General features: G+C 43.2%; 2 protein-coding genes across 25 annotated transcripts in view; both read left to right on the plus strand.

Annotated features, from left to right (window-relative positions):
- Positions 1–20,521, plus strand: part of RBFOX1 (RNA binding fox-1 homolog 1) — a 1,225,669-nt gene that overhangs the window by 91,028 nt on the left and 1,114,120 nt on the right. The gene's annotated exons all lie outside the window — the stretch shown is intronic.
- Positions 14,859–20,336, plus strand: LOC144584688 (taste receptor type 2 member 41-like). The gene has a single exon (XM_078381354.1). It carries the CDS (start codon positions 14,859–14,861, stop codon positions 15,771–15,773), a length of 915 nt encoding a protein of 304 aa, XP_078237480.1. The 3' UTR covers positions 15,774–20,336.

A 20,521-nucleotide genomic window follows, 5' to 3' on the forward strand; every position in this document is an offset into this window, starting at 1 on the left:
CAACACAAGGCAGAATCACATTCTCTTCTACCTAGAAGGGCAGTATTCACAGGTAGACTGACTTCTGAATCGGAGGGTTCCTTGACCAACAGCTCGTAATATTTTTTTCATTAGTGAAGTTTACAATAAAGCAGGATCCAGTTGGTAAATGTAGTCAGACAATGGTATAACGGTAAATAACAACAAGCATTCATTAGAAACCAGCGGCTTAAACATTAAGCAAGCAAGCAAATATATTTTCACAGGCAACCCAATTTTGTTAATCCCAATGACATAATGCTGGACTCAACAAGTCTTTTTCATTCGACGTGTTTGCTCAGACTGGGATTAACATTTTGGTTCCGTTCAATGGCTTTTGGAGGCGTAATCTCCATGGGAACATCATTCCACATGACGGGGGCCAGAGAGAAAGCTAAATGTCATTCTTGAATGAGAAGATGGCTTTCTTTCTTTCTTTCTTTCTTTCTTTCTTTCTTTCTTTCTTTCTTTCTTTCTTTCTTTCTTTCTTTCTTTTTGTTCGTTCGTTCGTTCGTTCGTTCGTTCTTTTTCTTTCTTTCTTTCTTTCTTTCTTTCTTTCTTTCTTTCTTTCTTTCTTTTCTTTTCGTTCGTTCGTTCGTTCGTTCTTTTTCTTTCTTTCTTTCTTTCTTTCTTTCTTTCTTTCTTTCTTTCTTTCTTTCTTTCTTTCTTTCTTTCTTTCTTTCTTTCTTTCTTTCCACCTTGCAGCAGAGGGAGATCTTTCCCCCTGGTCTGTATCCAGAAGACTTCGCCTTTGTGAAAACTCGACACAGAAATAGTTTTGTCTGAGAAAGGACTCTGCATAGATCAGTAGGATCTGACCAGGGCAGAAGCTACCAACACATGTATTCAGTCATGGTGGGAGGGAGGTCACTTTTAGCCCTTACCTTTGAGAAGTAACTTTCTCATCGAGTGTGGGGGTCATGTCTGTTATGCCTGGCTAAATGAAGTGAGCCGCTGACCTCAGGAATGACTGTGACTGTATGGGTGTGTAAATCAAGGCAATAAAGCTTCGAGTCATTAATTTCAGAACTGGTCTGATACCTCTCTGTTCTGAACAAGTAGCAGGACGATGGAGGGGTCGGACGGCAAGTTGGTAGCGGAGAAAACTGGACATGTTGGCGTACTTCCCAGGAACAGAGACAGAAGCGTGGCGTGGCAGGGGGAAAAAAAACTGCTTGTCTGAAGGCAACGGAAAAGATTCAGAATGCAGGAAGCCTAACTTCAGCAAGGAAATTCTTTCAAAGACCCAAAGACGAGAACAATTAGAATCCATTAATGAAAAAGCAACGGGGTGAAAGGAAGTGAAATTTTGATCAGTTTGCACAAATTGTTTTTGAATGCTTAGACATTGTAAACAGATTTTCAGTTTACAAAGCAGAATGCTTTTAGTCGTCGTCATCATCGTCATCGTGATCATTGTCATTGTTGTTGTTGTTGTCGTCGTCATCATCATCATCCCTTTCATAGCAGGTTTATTTGAAACCAATAATGTGCAGTGGTGGTTTCCAAGTAAAAATTAGTCAGTGCCTGCCTTTCTCTGACACACCAACTCACTCGCAAGCCAAGCTTGGCTAATTTTTCTGGCTGCCTCCAGTTCTATAGATTTTCTTTTTGGAAAAAAAAATCTAGGATGATAATTGCTTTTTCTCTGTATGGAAAGAAAGAAAAAAATCACAACAGGAATGTTCCTTAAATGGGCAATTGATATGTAGTTCAAAGTGTCAAGACTTGGATTTTTTTCTCTCTCTCTCTAAAAAAAGCGGTCTCTTTGACTGGAATATTGTGAGCTTCCAGGGGATCTGCTAAGAGAGTAATGTTATGATCCATCTTACAGTGACCTTGATATCATCACCATCATTATCTTAGAACGGCCGAGCTAAAAGGGACTCTATGTATTCTTGAGTCCAGCCCCTGTCAAGGAGTGCCAGTGGGGTATTAAACCTCCAACCTCTCGCTCTGCAGCCAGAGACCTAAACCACCAAGCTATCCAAGTGTTGTGTATCCATACTTCTCTCGTTCTCTTGTTCACACACACCTCTCATTTCCGAGTGTGACCAGCAACAGAAGTCCAAACAGCCAGATGCGATCAGCATCTAAGACAGAAGCAAGGAGTTCAACAATCCAAGCAAAGGAACATAAGTTGGCATAAGCCATAAATTGCTGGCCTACTGGGATACTGAATGAGACACTGAGGACCTGAGATGAGGGCATCTGAAGGAACCTCACGACCAGGTTGCCAGATGTTCAAGCAAGGAAGAAACCAACTAGGGCCAGGGCACAAGAGAAATCAGAAGCACAGAGTGGGTTGTTCATGAGAAGACAAAGCAGGAAGAAGGTTCAAGGATTCAGACAAGAATGTGTGTGTTCTCCCCACAGTCTTCTTCTAAAGGAGACTCCTTTCTCAAGAGGAAGCATCTAGTCCCTCTTGTTGCCTTCTTCCTGGCTTGTGCCTCTGTTCAGGTTTCTTGAAGTTGGTTTCTTCTAATCATGGGCCAACTCGTTGCCTTTCTTTCTGCTCCGTATCTTTTGAGATGCTCACTGCCTGTCATCTCAGACTTCCAGCTCTGTTTGATAGCTTCTCTTTTTGATGAATCCACCTGTTATTTAAAGAGGAAAAAGCTGTAGAGAGAGGACTTGGCAATGGGAAGCATGGACAGGATGATGAGTGACACCCCCCCCCAAAAAAAATCTGGCTGCTGCCTCTTAAGCTCTCCCTTTCCAAATGGACAAAGTTTCCTAGAAAGGCGCTCAGCAGTGATTAGGCAGAATGGTAATTAAGCCTGCAAGCTTTAATTGATTAATTGGAGTGGTTAATAATCTCGAGCTTTAATTGGAGGTTAGCGGTCTCTCCAATTAAGCGGTACAATATGGGGAAGATGGCAGGATGTTGGACTGGCGATCGCCCGGCGGCGTCCGTGAGTCATTACTCTGCCATGTGTCACAAGCCCACACTTAAATTTCATGTGTTTTGAGATTGTCTCTAAAGCTAACCAGATGAGGTTCTGCTTTCTAAGGGGAAATTACGAGAGCTTCTCCCTTTCAACAGGAATCCTGAATGGAGCCTATTTCTTTTATTTGTTTTGTTATTCCTTACTTAAAATTTATATCCCACCTATTCCTCTAATGAGCTCAAAGCAGGCCATGTGGCTCTCTTTCTAACCAGTTTCTTTCACAACAGCCCTGTGGGGTATGTCATGTGGAGAAAGAGTAATTGGTTCACAAACACCCAGTTTGTTTGATAACTGCTGGATAGCTCAATGGTTGAGATCTCTGGCTGTGAAGCCAGAGGTTGGGAGTTCGATTCCCCACTTATGCCTCCTTGGGAGAGGCTGGACTAAATGTTTCATAGAGTTCCTTCCAGCTCTGCAGTTCAAAGATGATGATGATGATGATGATGATGATGATGATGATGATGATGATGATGATGATGATGATGACTGGGGCATTGTAATGACACCCTCCTGGCTGTTGGGTAGCTCAGTGGTTGAAGTCTCTAGCTGTGGAGCCAGAAGTCGAAAGTTTGGTTCCACACTGGGCCTCTTGGACTCCATGCTCCATAAGGTCCCTTCCAGCTCTGCAAATCTAAGATGATGATAATGATGATGTCTCAGCAGGGATAAGAAGCTGTCCCAAATGTCCTAGCCCACACTACCAGGACTTCCTCTGAAACATTTAAATTGCTGCATTTTGACGCAACACCCTTTTGGAATTGTTTCCTTCTTCGTTATGAGAAATCACAGAATCATAGAAAAGTGAGGTTGGAAGGGGCCTACAAGGGCCATCAAGTCCAACCCCCCCTGCTCAAGGCAGGAATACAATCAAAGCATATCTGCCAGGTGATTATCCAAGTTTTTCTTGAATGCCTCCAGCGTTGGAGCGCTCGCTACCTCTCGAGGTCATTGGGTTCCACTGTCGTACTGCTCTAACAGTGAGGAAGTTTTCCCTGACATTCCATCGAAATCTGCCTTCCTTTAACTTGAGCTCATTGTTGCGTGTCCTGCGCTCTGGGATGATCGAGAACAGATCTTGCCGCTCCTCGGTAGGACAGCTTTTCAAACCACTGAGCTATCCAACAGCCTTTCAAATAAATAAGAAAAGAACGTCTCACCTCCGGTCCCTACCTACCTAACCTACCTCTTGCTAAGCAGGGATGGGGACTCGAGTTGCAAGACTCGCTGTCAAGTTGATTCAAGCTGCACCGGCTACTCAATTGAGACTTGACTTGGTTTGTTTGTTTTTTTCTCAATGACTTGGCGTTGACTTGAAAATCAGAACTCCTCCCTTTTTTCCTGGGGAAAAGGGTTTGTTTTTAATAGGGACTCAGACTTGGGGCTTAGGGCTCAGGATTTGACCCAAAGGCTCGAACTTGGCATGGGGACTTGGTTACAACAACTTGGCCTTGGACTTCGGATGCAAAGACTTGCCAACCTCCCTGCTGTTCAGCAGGTTGCTTTGCTTCTTTCATAATGGCCAATGCTTTGGTTGGGATTTCTTCCTTCGTCCACCCTCGACAGGTAGAGGTAATGATAGCTGACGGTGAGTGACAGCACCTATCTGCCAAGACTGATGGAGGAGCTGGCCTTGTTCCCCTCGGAGGCTCGGCTTACTGTTGATGCAGCAATAAGTTTGACTGATCTGCTCATTAAAGTTTAATATTTCCAAACTTCTTTATCCTCCCCACCTGAGAGCTCTCCTAATGTAAGATGTAACTACACTGGAGACTGATTAAAACCCTTCCTCTCCCCCGGCCCCCACCCCTTTGCTCACTGGTGGAGATACCTTTTCTGCAGCGACGGCAAAAAATCCAAAATTAATCATCAGCTTTTGTTAGTTTCCGTAAGGAGACGAGGGAGGGGGAAAGAGAAATGCCCAGTTCAGTAAACGCGAATGATCCATGCACTTGGCTGCAAATTAGTGCTGGAGAAAACTTTTCCCATGAGGAAGAAGGATACTGCGGGAGTTTGTCTTTTTCTTAAAGTTGCAAAAATGAGGGAAGGAGATAATATATGTGGAGGAGAGTGCATGATAAGAGATGCCTGTGTGATGTTGATGTTGAGGAGTTTGCCTGACCCACCTCATGGCAGGAATGTTGGCAAGTCTTTGAGTTAGAGTCCCATGTTCAAGTCCAAGTCTTTGGTCCCAAGTCCCAAGTCTGAGTCTTTGGTCCCAAGTCCCAAGTCTTTGGTCCCAAGTCCCAAGTCTGAGTCCAGATCTTTCATATCAAGTCCCAAGGCCCAAGTCTTGTGTGTGTGTTCAGTCGTTTAGTCGTGTCCGACTCTTCGTGACCCCATGGACCAGAGCACGCCAGGCCCTCCTGTCTTCCACCGCCTCCCAGAGTTGTGTCAAATTCATGTTGGTAGCTTCGATGACACTGTCCAACCATCTCATCCTCGGTCGTCCCCTTCTCCTCTTGCCTTCACACTTTCCCAACATCAAAGTCTTTTCCAAGGAGTCTTCTCTTCTCATGAGACGGCCAAAGTCTTGAGTCCCTATCAAAAATAAGCTTCCCCCACCCAGAGAAAAGGGGATGGATGGGTTCTGACTCATGAGTCAATTCTGAGTCATTGAAAACAAACAAACTGAGATTCTTCTGAGTTGAGCTTATTTACCAGTGTGACTTAAGTCCAACTTGACAGTGAGTCCCATAGCTTGAGTTCTTATCTCTGCCTCATAGAATAGCTGGGAATATAAAAATGGGGAGGAAGACCATGGTTGTCACCTTGATCTGTCTGGAGGAAAGGCAAGTTTGCATCATCAACACAAATATTGTAATTACAAGGGAAGAACTGAAAGAGGGTCCATCGATGATGGTATTCAAAGGTGCCAAGAGGTCCAACAGAATGCCTGCATAAGGTTATGGAGGGAGAGAGGAGTTGACAGAAGAAAATGAAGAGGAAGAACAGGACGGTAGAGTGAGAAAGAGGAAGAGAGAAGAGAACACCACCATGGCTCTTCAGTGGTGGCTTCAACCTGAAATGGCTTCAGCCTTCCTCACAAACAGAAGGCATTTCGATCAAATTACCCTCAAGGCAGTGCAATAGAATGAATTTAGAAAGAGGAGGAATTAGGAGAACCCACTAATCCAGTGTTCTTGGACTAAAACTCCCAGACGCCTTTACCACTAGCTGAGCTGGCCAGGATTTCTGGGAATTGCAATCCAATCTGAGGACCCAAGGTTGAGAACCACCACATTGAACCACAGAATCAAAAACTTGTAGAGTGAGAAGGCACCCAACCTGCTCCCATTGACTACAAGTGCAGGAAATCTACACCTACAGCAGAGGAAAGTTGACCACCATTGAAGGAAACGTCTTCCACCTGATTTTTACAACCACTGATAGCAAGATCTGGATATAGGCAGCGGCCACAGGCTCATGCGCCGGGCTCTCATTGGGAGCCAGCTACAAGCTGCAAGTTTGGTTTAATAACCGAATAGTAACATTGCACCTGCTTAAACTTGCCATGGGATTGTATATTAATATTTGGCCCTGGTTTAATAGCACTGAGAATTAGATTTGGCTGTGCAAGCTAAGATATCTTGTACAAAGCAATCATTATCAAAGTCTCTGGCTTTGCTTGTATTATGAGCTTTGTGTGCTTGATAAAAATCCTTTTTTGGGGGACAACCAGCTGCCATGGCCAGTAACTTTATGAAACTCTGCTTCCTGAGCAGCATTCTAGTGGAATAGTTAACTCCTCTTAACACTTGATCCTTACAGTGTATCTTTGAAGATTCTCAGTTCTCGGAAATTGAGTCATGACAACTGGACTTCTTTCTTGTTAGGTGGAGACATTTCACTACTCCTCCAAGTAGCTTCTTCAATCTGAGGAGCGTTGGTAGGAGATCCCTGATATATCCTCCATGTTGGTTTCACTCCCCTCTGGTCTGATTAGGCTCGTTAGAAGGACAAAGGACTGGGGGTGAGGGATAATTCCACTTCTGCAGTCCTTCTTCACAAAGTGAAACCAACATGGAGGATATATCAGAGGGTCTTCTACCAACTCTCCTCAGACTGAAGAAGCTACTTAAAAATGTTTCAGCTCAACAAGAAAGAAGTCCAGTTGCCATGGCTCAACTTCCAGATCCTTATAGTGGTTTCCTCACAATAATTTTCAGCATGAGACCAAGCCAGGAGACCGATACAAGTCAAGTTTATTCAGCAAGTGTTCCTGCCTGCAGGCAAAGATCTGTTGTATCTTTGAGTCAGCCACATGAACAGATGTGCAATGAATGAAGACAGCAGAAATCCCAGTAGGAAGGTGGCAGGTTTACTGAAAACAAACCAAAATGTTTCGCCCTCTTGTTGATGCTCTGTAGCAGATGGGGAAAATGCCTGAGATTTCTAATCATGCTAACATTTAAGAAAATGAAGAATAGCACAGTGCTGAAAACATCTTCCCCATTTTTAAAAAAATTCTTATTTGATTTTTTGAAAAGGAAAGTGCTGTGGGGTGGTACTTTTGCAGGCTCCCTGGATTCCCACACTTCCTTGAAAAGTCGAGGGAAGGCATGATGGGTTAATGGTTTGGGACCCCATGATTTGCCAGGGCACCTTTCCCTAAGAATACCTCCAATCCTCCTCTGTCTCTGATTGGGATGTGAACCTCTCACTCTTGGTGAGAAATGGAAGGAAGAACCAGTGAGATTTCTCTGTGCTAGGGATTTTTCTTGGTGAGAAATCTTCTTTTCAGAAGAAACACTAATTTGCACAGAATTATGACTCCTTGGAAAAGACCTTGATGTTGGGAAAGTGAGGAGGCAAGAGGAGGAGAAGGGGACGACAGAGGACAAGATGGTTGGACAGGGTCACTGAAGCAACCAACATGAATTTGACCCAACTTTGGGAGGCAGTGGAAGACAGGAGGGCCTGACATGCTCTGGTCCATGGGGTCATGAAGAGTCGGACACGACTAAATTACTAAACAACGATGATGACAATTCCTACACAAAAGGCCATGTTTCTTGCTGAACATTTCCCAGGAAGAGTGTTGAGCTGTGCAGAATTTCTTGTGTAGAAGGACAGGCGACTCTTGGGCAGAGATGGGTTAAATGAAACCAGGTGTCTTGTTTTTATGGGAAGCAAGACAGTCTTGCTAGTGGAGGGGAAGTCATGAGGAGTCTCCGGAAGCTGAGGGTTGGAAGACTGTCCAGAACAAACCTCTATGTAGAATTGTTATCACTCTTTCCCCTCCTTTTCTTCTTCATATTTCTTTCATACTGTACCTGCTCCTTGTGTAGATTAGTCTTGGCTGGCTGTAGATGGCAGCAGACGCTAAACGAAAAAAAGAAAGCTCACTAGCCTTGACCACAAGAAAACAAACATCAGACTTCAAGTTCATTTGAATAAGTGATGCCATCTCTGTTCTGGATTCTTCTCTCAAAGTTCCTGCAGGGTATTCAATGAGGCTGAAGAGATGAGAGATAATGGAAGCCTCTATACAGCAGGTTTTTGGTGGATGGAGAGGCCCTGTTCATCTCGGGCAGGGAAGTGCTATTGTTAGAATCATTTTGGCCCTTGGTGGAAAAGGAATTCAAGTCTTCAGCTCCTGTCCTACAGGCCAGGCCACATAAATGCCATGTTGAGTTTTTGGGACAAGAATGGAATGAGATCTTATTTTATTTTTATGAAAATGATGTTACCAGCAGGGGTGGGAACACAGTAATGCATGAATTTTCCACTTTTGCCCTTTTGTGAACGCAAAGAAATCTGCCGGTAACATGAAGGAAAAGAAATGATGAGGTCCCTCAATAGAGTCAAGGTTCTTCTGAAATTATTATAAATAATCATGTTGTTGTTATGGGCCATCAAGGCATTTCTGAAGGATAGCAACCTCTGAAGGCTATTCAGTTATGTGAAGTATTCAGTGAGTGATTTACCACAGCAGTTCTCAGATTATTATTAGGAACTTCTGGATAGCAATTTGGTTTAGGTGTTGAAGACATCGAGAGTTCGGTTCACTATTGTGTCTCCTTGACCTGATGATCTATAAGGTCCCTTCCAGCTCTGTAGTTCTAAGGTTATTATTTTGTCTTGTAAAAAGCAGGATAAAACAATACACTCCCCTGACGGAATCAGGCATTAACTGGATGTGGTGCCTGGAAAAAAAATGTATATGCCTCAAGAATATAGTAGAAGAGCTAAGGTCTAGAGGCTACAGAAGTTCCTTGTCTGGACTAGAACTTCCAAAATCCACAACAGCTCTCCAGAGAAGCTCTGTCAGATACAACATTGAGATATAGTACCATACCACAGAACGCATACTGCTTGGGGTCTTTTTGCTTTTCTGCAGAGATTGACCACCGACTGTTAGTAAACAATTCCTATTTTCTATTTTTATTTGAGAGCATGAGAGAGAGAGAGAGAGAGAGAGAGAGAGAGAGAGAGAGGTGGCTTGGCTGCCAGCTCAAAATAAGAGCCAAAAGGTCTTTTAGACTCGAGGAGTAAATACACTTCAGGAGAAGTAAATACATCTATATTTATAAGAAACCATGTGGTGCATATCAATGGGATTTTAAAAACAGAGTCCAGTGTGTCTGTTTGTGCATGCATAATGCAAATAAAATAAGAACAGAAATATGGTTGCATCTTAAAGATTAACAGGTTCCTTTCAATGTGAGTTTTCATGGACTGCAAGACGCAGAGGTTTACTCTGAAAGAAATCTGTCAGCCCGTAAGATATCACAATCTTCTCTCTCTCTCTCTCTTCCTTCCTTCCTTCCTTCCTTCCTTCCTTCCTTCCTTCCTTCCTTCCTTCCTTCCATTCACCATGAGCTCCTTCCTTCCATATAACCAACTTTAGAAACATTCTCAGGAGAGGTGAGCTTCCTTTCAGTAGTCATTAGGAGCTGCTGATACTTGTGTGTTCCGAAAAGCGTATTTACCTAGTAGATTTAATGGTCCTGGTGGAACGTCCAGAGGCGAAAATGCCTTTAAATTATCTAAATACTGCAAAAAAAGATCTAACAGCTTCCAAACTGCTGCATTTCGTGCCTCATTTGGTCACCCCTCACATAGGCTGCCCCCGCTCTTGAACAAATAACTGGATGAAAAGCCGCTTAAATGAATATATTCAGGAAGACCACGGAGTGCTGTTCATCTCTAATAGTGCTGAAATCAAATGATTCTGCTAGACGTCTTTCTGCTACCAAATAAATCAACTGAGAAAAGGGCATATTTATTCAAAATATGGATTTGAGGACCTGACTATTAGAATAGGAGGCATAAAAAAGATTTACAATTTCAAATTGTGCATCCTTTGTATTTTATACATATATCCTATATTTTTAAAGTAGGTTTTTAAAAGCCTACTCTTATGGTTGATGAGGCTTACAGAGTGTCACTGAGGTGCTAGATATAGGATTAAATGTTGTATATCCCCCTGCAAAAATTTTAGGTAGACAGCGAATTATTGTGAGATGCCTGAATGCTCCTTCCTAAACTCCTCCCCACTCCAGAACTGAAAGAAACATCATTTTGGACAAAAAAAAAATCCCAGCATTCTCTGTCTGCCGTGCTGGATGGGAGAATTCTGGGTGATGGGCACCAAACAAATCTTAATCTGTGCATTTATAGAATCAAAGAATCATCATAGGGTTGGAAGGGACCTTGGAGGTCTTCTAGTCCAACCCCCTGCCCATGGCAGGAGACCTCATACCATCCTGGAGAGATGGCTGTCCAATTTTTCTTGAAAACCTCCAGCAATGGGGCACCCACAACACTGGAAAGGAAGCTGTTCCACTGCTTAATGGATCTCACCATCAGGACATTCCTCCTTTTTTCCAGATTGGGTCTCCCTCTGATGAGTTTTCACCCATTGGTTCTTGTCCTACCCTCAGGATCTATGGAGAATCAATCGATGCCCTCTTCCCTGTGGCATCCCTTCAGCTATTGGAAGACTGCTATCATGTCTCCCCTCAGTCTTCTCTTCATTAAGCTACACATACCTAGTTCTTTCAGGAGGAGAAGGGGACGACAGAGGACGAGATGGTTGGACAGGGTCATCGAAGCAACCAACATGAATTTGACCCAAATCCGGGGGGCAGTGGAAGACAGGACGGCCTGGCGTGCTCTGGTCCATGGGGTCATGAAGAGTCGGACATGACTTAATGACTAAACAACGACGACCTAGTTCTTTGTTCTATTGGTGCATCACTTCCTCTTGGTTTCCACTGAAGCTTATTGACAGCTGAATGCTCCAATGAAGCCCAAGGGCATTCTGGAGCCCTCCTACCATTGTGTCACTAGGTTGGCCTCAGATATATAGCCAGCCATTCCACCTGCCATTTTGCTAAGCTGCAAGGCGAAGAGATGAAGATTTTACCATAGTCCTAGGGCATGCCCAGTCTCAGGACGATTCATACTTGAATTGGTTCATGCAGAAATAGGGGTGCAGGCTGTTTTGCAGGAATACAGGGACATAAAACCATGTGACCATTTTAAAATGCCAATGGTTACAGTGTGCGTACTTGTAGACTTTTGCACCAAAGAATTTAGTCAATGAGAAAGCAGGGTAAAGCATGCACGAGAAAAGATGTTTAAGGATTTCCATGTGGGAAGTGAGCCTCTCAAGGCGGAATCCTGCTTATAAAATGTGGAGCGTAACACCTCAGGGAGCAAAGGGCTCTGCACCAATTCTGGCTTGCAGCTGTCACCAGCTGGAAATCACTGTGTTCGGAAAAAACAGCATTTCAACTCACAAGAAAGGGGGCATGCCTCCCCCTTTTTGCACAAGGGCTAGGGAATGATTGACCCCATGCACACCAGCCCATTCTGCATGGAATGATAACAACCTGGATTCTGCTCTATCTCGTAACCCTGTACGAAGCCAGAATAAGAACACGCTGCAGAGATGGAATGTATTTGTCCAGAATCTCAAGTCGAATCGGATCCTTTTTGAGAACTATTTCAAAATGTAATAAGCGAACGCTGCAGCCTTTCGATGCCCCCTGGTTCTTTCTGCTGTGTAGACCTTGCCTTCTCCTCTTGATGACACAACTATTACTCTGTCAGGGAAGTTAAAAGGACTACAGACGTTTCTATTGATTACGGCAACCCTGCTGTTTCCCCCATTTGTATCTTCACAGCTGAGTATGCTCAACATGATCGTCCTCTCCAGATCCCAAGCACTATGTAATGGCAGAGAATTTAATGTGGTCTGTATTTTTAAGGAACCTGATATGGTTTGCATTTCCCCGTCTGCCTGATAGATCAGGACAGGGAGAGGTCATATATAAGCTCTGCCAGAAATTCTCATCTCCAAAACAGTGTACTGTAATGCATATATATCATAGAAAGTTCTATACAGAAATGTGTATTTGAGATGTAGTAGCATACATACAAAACAGTGTGCTTTTAAGAGGCCTGAGGAAATATGCTGGTAAAGGAAAGGACATTGGAAATAGACACAGATCTTCGTGATAATTGCTTTTTAAAGTTGAAAGGTGTGGAAAAGCATTGGAGCACGCCTGTGACTGAGCGTTTGTGAAACTGACAGGGACTTGATTTCCTTTTATCACAGTTTTATTTTATAAAAGTACAGTGTGAGAGCCACTAAAGCTACCCCCTTTCACAGGAGTTATATAAAATGATGAATGGAACTTAGAATTATAATAAAACGCTTATTGGAAAAGAAAATCTTTTGTTAAGCCTTAGATTGATTGATTGATTGATTGATTGATTGATTGATTGATTGATTGATTGATTGATTGATTGATTGATTGATTGATTGATTGATTGATTGATTGATTGATTGATTGATTGATTGATTTTGCTGACGTTCGTAAGATTAAAAATAATTTTGTTGCTGATATTTTTTTTACAAACTGTTGCTTTTTGAAGGAACTGCTTGGACCGAACGATGAGATGACATGAGCTCAGATTCCACCTCTGGAGCGGTATGTCCCTCCCAGTCATGTTAGATAAAGAGTAAACTTTTAAAAAGAAAAAAGAAATCACAAATATTGCTGTGGTCGCAGGCAAGGCAGGATGGTGAGATTCTGGGACGCTAAGCAAAGGCAGATTTGGGTGCCTCCTGCTGAACAGTCATTCTTACTTTTTTTGCTGCTTAGGGCATCTGCTTCATTTTGTCTTTTATGATCTTATGAAATGCTTGGAGCGGGCTTGTCTCCCCCAATGAATACGTTCCTCTTTCCAGAAACTAACGAGAGAATACACATTAGTGTTACAGCAACAAACTTACATATTTATATTTCGTTGCACGTGCAATGGTGTGTCTACCCTTTGTGAGTGAAGACGCAAACCAACGAATTTCTGATTAACACGTTATTGCTAACGTGTTATTTCTGAGACTTGAATATAACAGATACTGCACGTCACCCATACCTAGAGAAGGGTTGCACATAGAACAGCAGTTGATCTGCTAGAAGAGGAGAACTTAATGGCTTTATAAGGGTCATTTGAGCATGTTAGTGGCCTGAGAAAGGTGCGTTTATCTGGACGTAGTGATGACCTTTGGCTAGCAGGGCTGTATTTGCAGAAGAAGTCAACATAGTTGGTGGTTGCATGAAATCCTATTCAAACCTTTCAACGGATTGTTTTCGGAAAATGACAAATGTCATTTGCATTTTCATTGGAAGCATCCATGGCTTTGACAGGATAGGACTTTGCCTTTGATTCCTCTCTCAACACAGACTCCTCGTATTGAAAACTCTGCCCCGGGTGAGGAGGTATCAAATTAGAATCATTCACATGGGCTTTACAAATGACATTTTAATGGAAAGGATTTTCATGGAAACTTTTGAGTTTGACTTCATTTGCATGGTTTTATGTTCAGTTCCTGGTACGGTAAAAACATCCCAGCAGTCCTTCTGCCTCAGAAAGGTGCGTCACCTGAGAGTTATTCTGGATGGCAACTCCTTAAACCATACCAACTCTCTCCAATGATTTGAGATCCTCAGACTTACGATTAAGCCCAGCTGGAGAACCCCAGATTGATCTCCAGGTCCACCTGCATTTTCATCCCTGTTTGATAACTTTGATATACAGTGGTGCCTCGCATAGCAACGTTAATCCATGCAGCAAAAATCGCTGCAAAGCAATTTCGTCGCTATGCGATATCTAAAAGCCCATAGAAATGCATTAAAACCCGTTTAATGCATTCCTATGGGCATAAAACTCACCTTAAAGCGAAGATCCTCCATATGGCGGCCATTTTGGCTGCCCGGTAAGTGAGGAATACACGCGAAAACACAGCAGGTGGCCATTTTTTCTACCCGGTGGCCATTTTGGAACTGCCAATTAGCTGTTAGAAAATCATCGCTTTGCGATGATCGGTAAGCGAAACAGGGTGCCGATCATTGCAAAGCGATTTTTCCCCATAGGGATGATCGCAAAATGACAAAACAAGGGAATGGGGCTTTTCTTGAGGTTAAGTAAGGACGAAAACTCCACTTGTCATAACGTTGAATTAATTTCACAACTTTTGAATTGTATCTTGTCTTACACTGTGGACTAGAGATGGGCATGAAGTTTTGGTTCAATGGTTTGTTCTAGTTCCTTTCGTGGCCGAACAGGTGTTCAGCATTTTTGCAACCCCACCTTCTCTGGTGGGCGCCCCCTCAGAGGAAGCCACCCAGCCTCCTCTGGGCACTACAAAGTGCCAAACACCTGTTCAGACGCAAAACAAACCAGCATGAAACATCATCCCATCCCTACTGTAATATGGAAACTAGCAATTAAAGAGGCTCATTGAATTTGCCTAGCTTTTTGCTCACCTTGAAATACTTGTTTTTAAAGTGTTCGTCCACCTATGCTTTCCCCTCCCATTCCCTGACTTTTTCAGAGCACATTCTACTTGGACAGACGTTGGTGGAACTGATGATGAATTATCTGCTTTCTCCTCCATTTTTGATTCCCTCCATTGCCTTGATACTGCTGAGTTTCATCCTCAATGGCTTGATGATCAAAGCAATGATCTGCGAGTGGGTACACCGGAGAAGGTTGTCTCCCAGAGATCAAATCCTGCTGAGCCTGAGCGCATCTAACCTCGCTTGCACCATTCTAGAATTGCAAATTAACTTTATCTTTGAGAGCGCTTTTGTGGTGCGGATTCTGTACGTCTGGGAAACCTTCGCTGTCCAGTGCCGATGTTGGTTTACGGCTTGGCTGTCTATCTTCCTTTGCATCAAGATTGTGAGCTGCAACCACTACCTCTTCCACCTCTGCAAGCTGAAGATCTCAGCGTGGGTCCCTTGGGGTCTTCTGGGATCCATGATCATCTCCTTATTCCCTTCCTTCCCTGCTTTCTGGAACTTTACTATAGTTTGCCAGAGGAACTCAACAGGCGAGCTTTCAGACCTGGCCGAAAATTTCAGACTGAGGCTGAATGTTCCTTACTTTGTCCTTCTGCTTGGCCTTTTTTTACCTCCTCTTTTTTTGGTCCTCCTCTGCTCCATCCTAACTGTTGCCTCACTCTTCAGGCACGTTTGCCGCTTGACGGGTCAAGGACCGCAGTTCACCCATTCCCAAATGAAAGCTCATGTCAAAGCAGCCATAGCTTTGCTTACTTTCTTTTTCTTTTACCTTTTCCTTACCATGGTAGACATCTTGATGATGTTTGAGCCATACTTTACTAACCCCAGCATCTTACTGACCCACACCCTGGCCAGTCTGTTTTTTGCTCCAGTTCAAGCCGCCATCCTCATCGCGGTCAACCCCCAACTCAGACAGGAAGTTGCCTGCCTGCTGCCATGTTGGCTTCTCCCAGAACCGAGACCTTTTTCTCCTTCCACCTGAGCCCACCACCTTGGATACAGACCTGCTCCTGGTCTTTTTGGAAGGTCAGGCTCAGCCGCTGGAAACATTCATAGCTACAGGTGCGGTCATCCGTTCCCACCCTGATTCTGCAAGAGAAATCTGCTTCTGTGATGATAGAGGAAAAAGAAGACCAGAAGGGGTTCAAGACTTGGTCTGGGCTGTTTCCTGACTCAAATGTTATAGCAGTGACTTTGCTAGTGGCTTCTGTTAGGCATAGGATAGTTTGTCGGCATGGAAAATGGAAACGGAGGAGAGAACCTACATCTGTGTGAGCTTTGAGATAGACTCTTGAGACCCTCGTGGTAAACCCACCCGTAGATACCATCAGTCAGGAAAGAAGATTCGTTTCCCTCTGCTCCCGAACTCTTGAAAGCTAGCAGTTGGATTCTGAAACTTCTTGAAAAACCAAACGGTCGTGGACAGCAGATTACCTTGGGCTGTGATCCATTATTCCTCATGAGCTCTTTGTTCCTGGGAGGCTGTGATATTTGTGAGATGCCATTGTATTGCTCTTTTAAAGGCCTTTGAAAGATTCAGCACGATACCTTGCCTCACTCTTTCAAATGCCTTTTGAAGACTCTTTGTGCTGTGTTGCTCTTTTTAAAAAGAGAGAGAAAGAAAAAAGAGAGGGATAGAGAGCAGGAACCAACAATGCACATCTGCCGGCTTCGCTTCCCCTTTGGTGCAGCTGCTACATCCTAAAAACACCTTTGACGGTCTGGGAAACCTTCTGGAGCAATGTTTGGCCTCATGGATGGCTACAGCAGAAGGGCAAGGGAAGGAATGGAGAGGGCCAGCGGGACAGAGAGGAAGATTCTGCTCATGCTGGGTGCTGAAATGCACCATGATTTTTCGTTCCAAAAGCTATACATTATTGTTGGCTTCCAACATTGCAGAGTAAGATCCATAGCTTGAAAAGAGGACTGTGTGTGTGTGTGTGGGGGGGGGTGTACACCAGAATTCCAGAATTTTAGAGACAGTTCTGAGCACGGTTACTGGCGATATGGATTTGGTGGCCCTGATGAAATGCTGCAGAAGTGGCTATTGAAATCAGTTTGCTAAAAAGCACTACAAAGCCCATGAATCAAATCTGAACTCAAGAGTGGACAATTGAACCGCCCTATTGTCTTGAAACAAGAGGCTGTGATTTTAACTTTGAAAGCCTGTTTTAAAAAGCAAGCATCCTTCTCCCGCTGGATCCCTCCCATCCTAAGTCATCAATGATCATCATAAGTAATCATCAGTAGCTCCTCTGCTCCAGATACTGTGGTTCTCTCCTCTTTTAAGAGTGGGTAGTTTCTACTTTCCAAGGCCCTGCAGCTTTTAAACCATATTCCTTTGTTTTACTGACAGAAATGTTTGGAAACTTACATTCCTCTCTCCCCCAGAGAGATGTTATGTAGAAGCTTTGTTGAGTTACAGATACTAACGCCTGAACATTGGCAGCTTTGCCCAGCTAAACATTTGCTATTCTTGGCATGCAAATTTCTGTTTTCTAACATCTGCTCTACTGTTGTTGGTCCTCGCCCTGGTCAGTTCCGCATGTCTTCTGCCATTTCAGGAAGGTGCTAACACTAATCTTTCCAAACGTTGATACAACCTTGGGCACTTCACATCCACATTGCTAACGGCTGTACAATGTTGTTCTACTGAATGATCTTCATTCTCTCTCTCTCTCTCAATGCAATGAAAACCATTGTCTAACATAATGTAACCAAACTGGCAGATTCTATTAAATGTCTGTTGGATGGTTGGTATTCTCCAAAATGGAACATTGTAGATCCTTAAAACCAATGCTGCACATCCAGTCAAGAGAGGTTGCTGTAATCTGTTAAGAAATTTTAACGACTATACTTCTGTGTCCAATTATTCCCACTTTTGTAAAAGGTGCTCATTGCTTAGTGGTAAAATCCATTGAGTGTGAGAAGACCCAGTTAAAACAAAATCCCAGTCATCTCCAGGTATTTTGGGGATCTGGAGATGTGACTGAAGTCCTGGAGAGCTACTTCTATGCAGTAATGATAATAGCGAGTTAGAGAGACCGATGGTCTCCTTTGGTATAAGGCGGATTCCATCATTTCTTTTTTATTACAAATTGCTTTCATCTTAGATTCATTGATTCTGCTTCCTGATCCATTTGTTTCTGAATATATCCAGCAATGCTGGGGAGAATGAGTTTTTCTTGGTTGTATGGGGCCACACTTGGGATTTCTGTTCAAACATTTGTGCATATGCTTAAGCTGCAGGACTGATTTCTCTCTAATTGAAATGCGCCTCTGACTCAGAAAAGACTTTGAAGTCTTTTTGTGCATATGGAAGATTTTTTGTACATGTGGGACATAGAGGTAATGTAGATGAATAAAGCTTGTGAGTTTAGACAAGTTGAGGTGGTTTGGAATCATTCCAACAATGGAGCGACTGATTTTACCTTGACAGGGTCTTATATTAATTATTCCTCCAAAAAACCCATTAGGACTTATTTTCAGAGGATGTTCCCCCCCTATGTACAATAATCTACATTTATTCAAATACAGTCATGTCATCGTCTTCTGGTTGCTGCACAAGGGTGGAGGGTGGAGTTTTACTCAACTAGAGCTTATTTTTGGGATAGGGCTTATATGATGATCATCATGAAAAATCACACTAGGGCTTATGTGCAGGTTAGGTCTTATTTTCAGGGAAACAGGGTATGATTTGAAATGGTTATCTGGTTCCTAGATCAAGCCTGAACGTCTTCAGGAGGCAAACATGAGGAAACTGAGGTTTTCATACTTTGGGGGATCAGGAGAAGGCAGGATTCTCTGGGAAAGACAATAATGCTAGGAAAAGTGGAAGGCACAAGGAAAAGAGGAAGAAGAAACATGAGATGGATTGAGTCCCTAAAGGAAGCCACAGGCATGAGTTAACAAGAACTAAGTAGAGCTGTTGAGTACAGCGTAATTTGGAGAACTCATTCATAGGGTCACCATAATTAGGAGGCCACTTCACAACATGTAACGACAACAACATCTGGTTCACACTGGAATTAACCCTTTTAAGGATAAATGCCAGTTCTGCTAATACAGGCTTCCATTTTTTTCCTAAAGTTCTTAGGAAGAACAGTTCTTAGGAAGTTATCCAGGCATCAGACTATGTGGCCTGACTCACTGTGAAGAGGGCTTGTCATAAGTCTGAATTTAAATGGTTTTGAATGCAGGTGTATCTTTACCCACATCTCTTTAACAAAAGACAATGTTTTTTTTCCTCTCTGGTGGACTGTTCTACATGTATTGGATAATGTGTATCACACCCCCAGTTTCGTAACCACTGTCCGACTGATCATTATCTCTCTGTATATATGCAATTCTTGCACAATGACGCCTGTCAGCATAAATGTACAGGACTTTTGTTAAGTCCTCTAACTTGTCACATTGTGTCCCAACACTCTACAATTTTGCATTGTGACCTCTTTCTGTCTTAAACCTTATTGCGAGTCTCCCCATGTCCCAGTTTATGCATAAGGTCAGCTATAAATAAGATTAGATAGATAGATAGATAGATAGATAGATAGATAGATAGATAGATAGATAGATAGATAGATAGATAGATAGATAGATAGATAGATAGATAGATAGATGGATGGATGGATGGATGGATGGATGGATGGATGGATGGATGGATGGATGGATAAACAAGAAATTGTTCTTGAACAGCAGAATTTAATCTCTGTGACGAGCTGGGGGGAAAAACCCAAAACCTCCGCTTCCACCCTGACACAAACTGTGGACCGGTGCACACCGCCTTGAACATGGGACTTTCTGCATGAGAAAGAAGTACAACTCCCAAGGGAGTAAATGTGACGGGTGTTTAAATGAGTGGCAGGAAGTGGTGGAAAAGTGCGACTCGTGACACTTGTTCTTTGCTCTGTCTTTCTGGGATCAACATTCATTCCCTTGACCTTTAGCATAACATTTACTTTTGAGCTGGCCTTTATAATCTGTTAATGGATTTTTTTGTTTTGCCGCTGACTTAGACCTGCCTGTCCTCTTCACTCCCTCTACACACGTTTTTCTCTCATTTTTGTTTTGCTTCCTTTAGAAGTTGGAGGGCTAATTATGAGTAGGTAGAGATGGATTGTTCTCTCCTTGTCACCTCCGAGTCAGTTCCAGGCTTGTTTGTATATCGGAGTCTGAGCCAATTTGAAAAAAAATGCTGCAAAACTTCCCTTACAATATTACATTTTAGAATACATGTTGACTTGCCTTCACCTTTTTTTTTCCAATTCTGTTCTCCTTTTTCTAAATGCATTTCAACCTAAAATATATTTATTGACTGGTTTTGAGAGGAGAACTCCCTCATAAAATCCACATAAAAGCACAAAATGATGATTAGCATCTTCTCCCACTTTGGCTGGTATCCTGTTCCATAACTCCGCGGGGCAAAACAGAAGTGAAGTCACGCAGAACGGCAGATCGCCACCCGTTAAAAAGTTCCTTCTGCTGGAGAGCTCAGGGGTGGAGGTCTCTGGCTGTGGAGCCCAAGGTTGTGAGTTTGATTCCCCCACGGGGCCTCCTGGTCAGGGGTTGGATTGGATGACCCCCAGGGTCCCTTCTTGGACATCAACCCCACCGTTCCTTTGAAAGAGCACATAGGACGGTCATCTATCTATTCTTAACACTGAAGCCCAACTGTGACTATGTCGGATTTATACTTCGTGTTTGGCTTAAACAGACTAAGAACATCAGTCA

This window comes from Pogona vitticeps, chromosome 13 (genome assembly GCF_051106095.1).
Source record: "Pogona vitticeps strain Pit_001003342236 chromosome 13, PviZW2.1, whole genome shotgun sequence".
NCBI classification, from domain to species: Eukaryota; Metazoa; Chordata; class Lepidosauria; order Squamata; family Agamidae; genus Pogona; species Pogona vitticeps.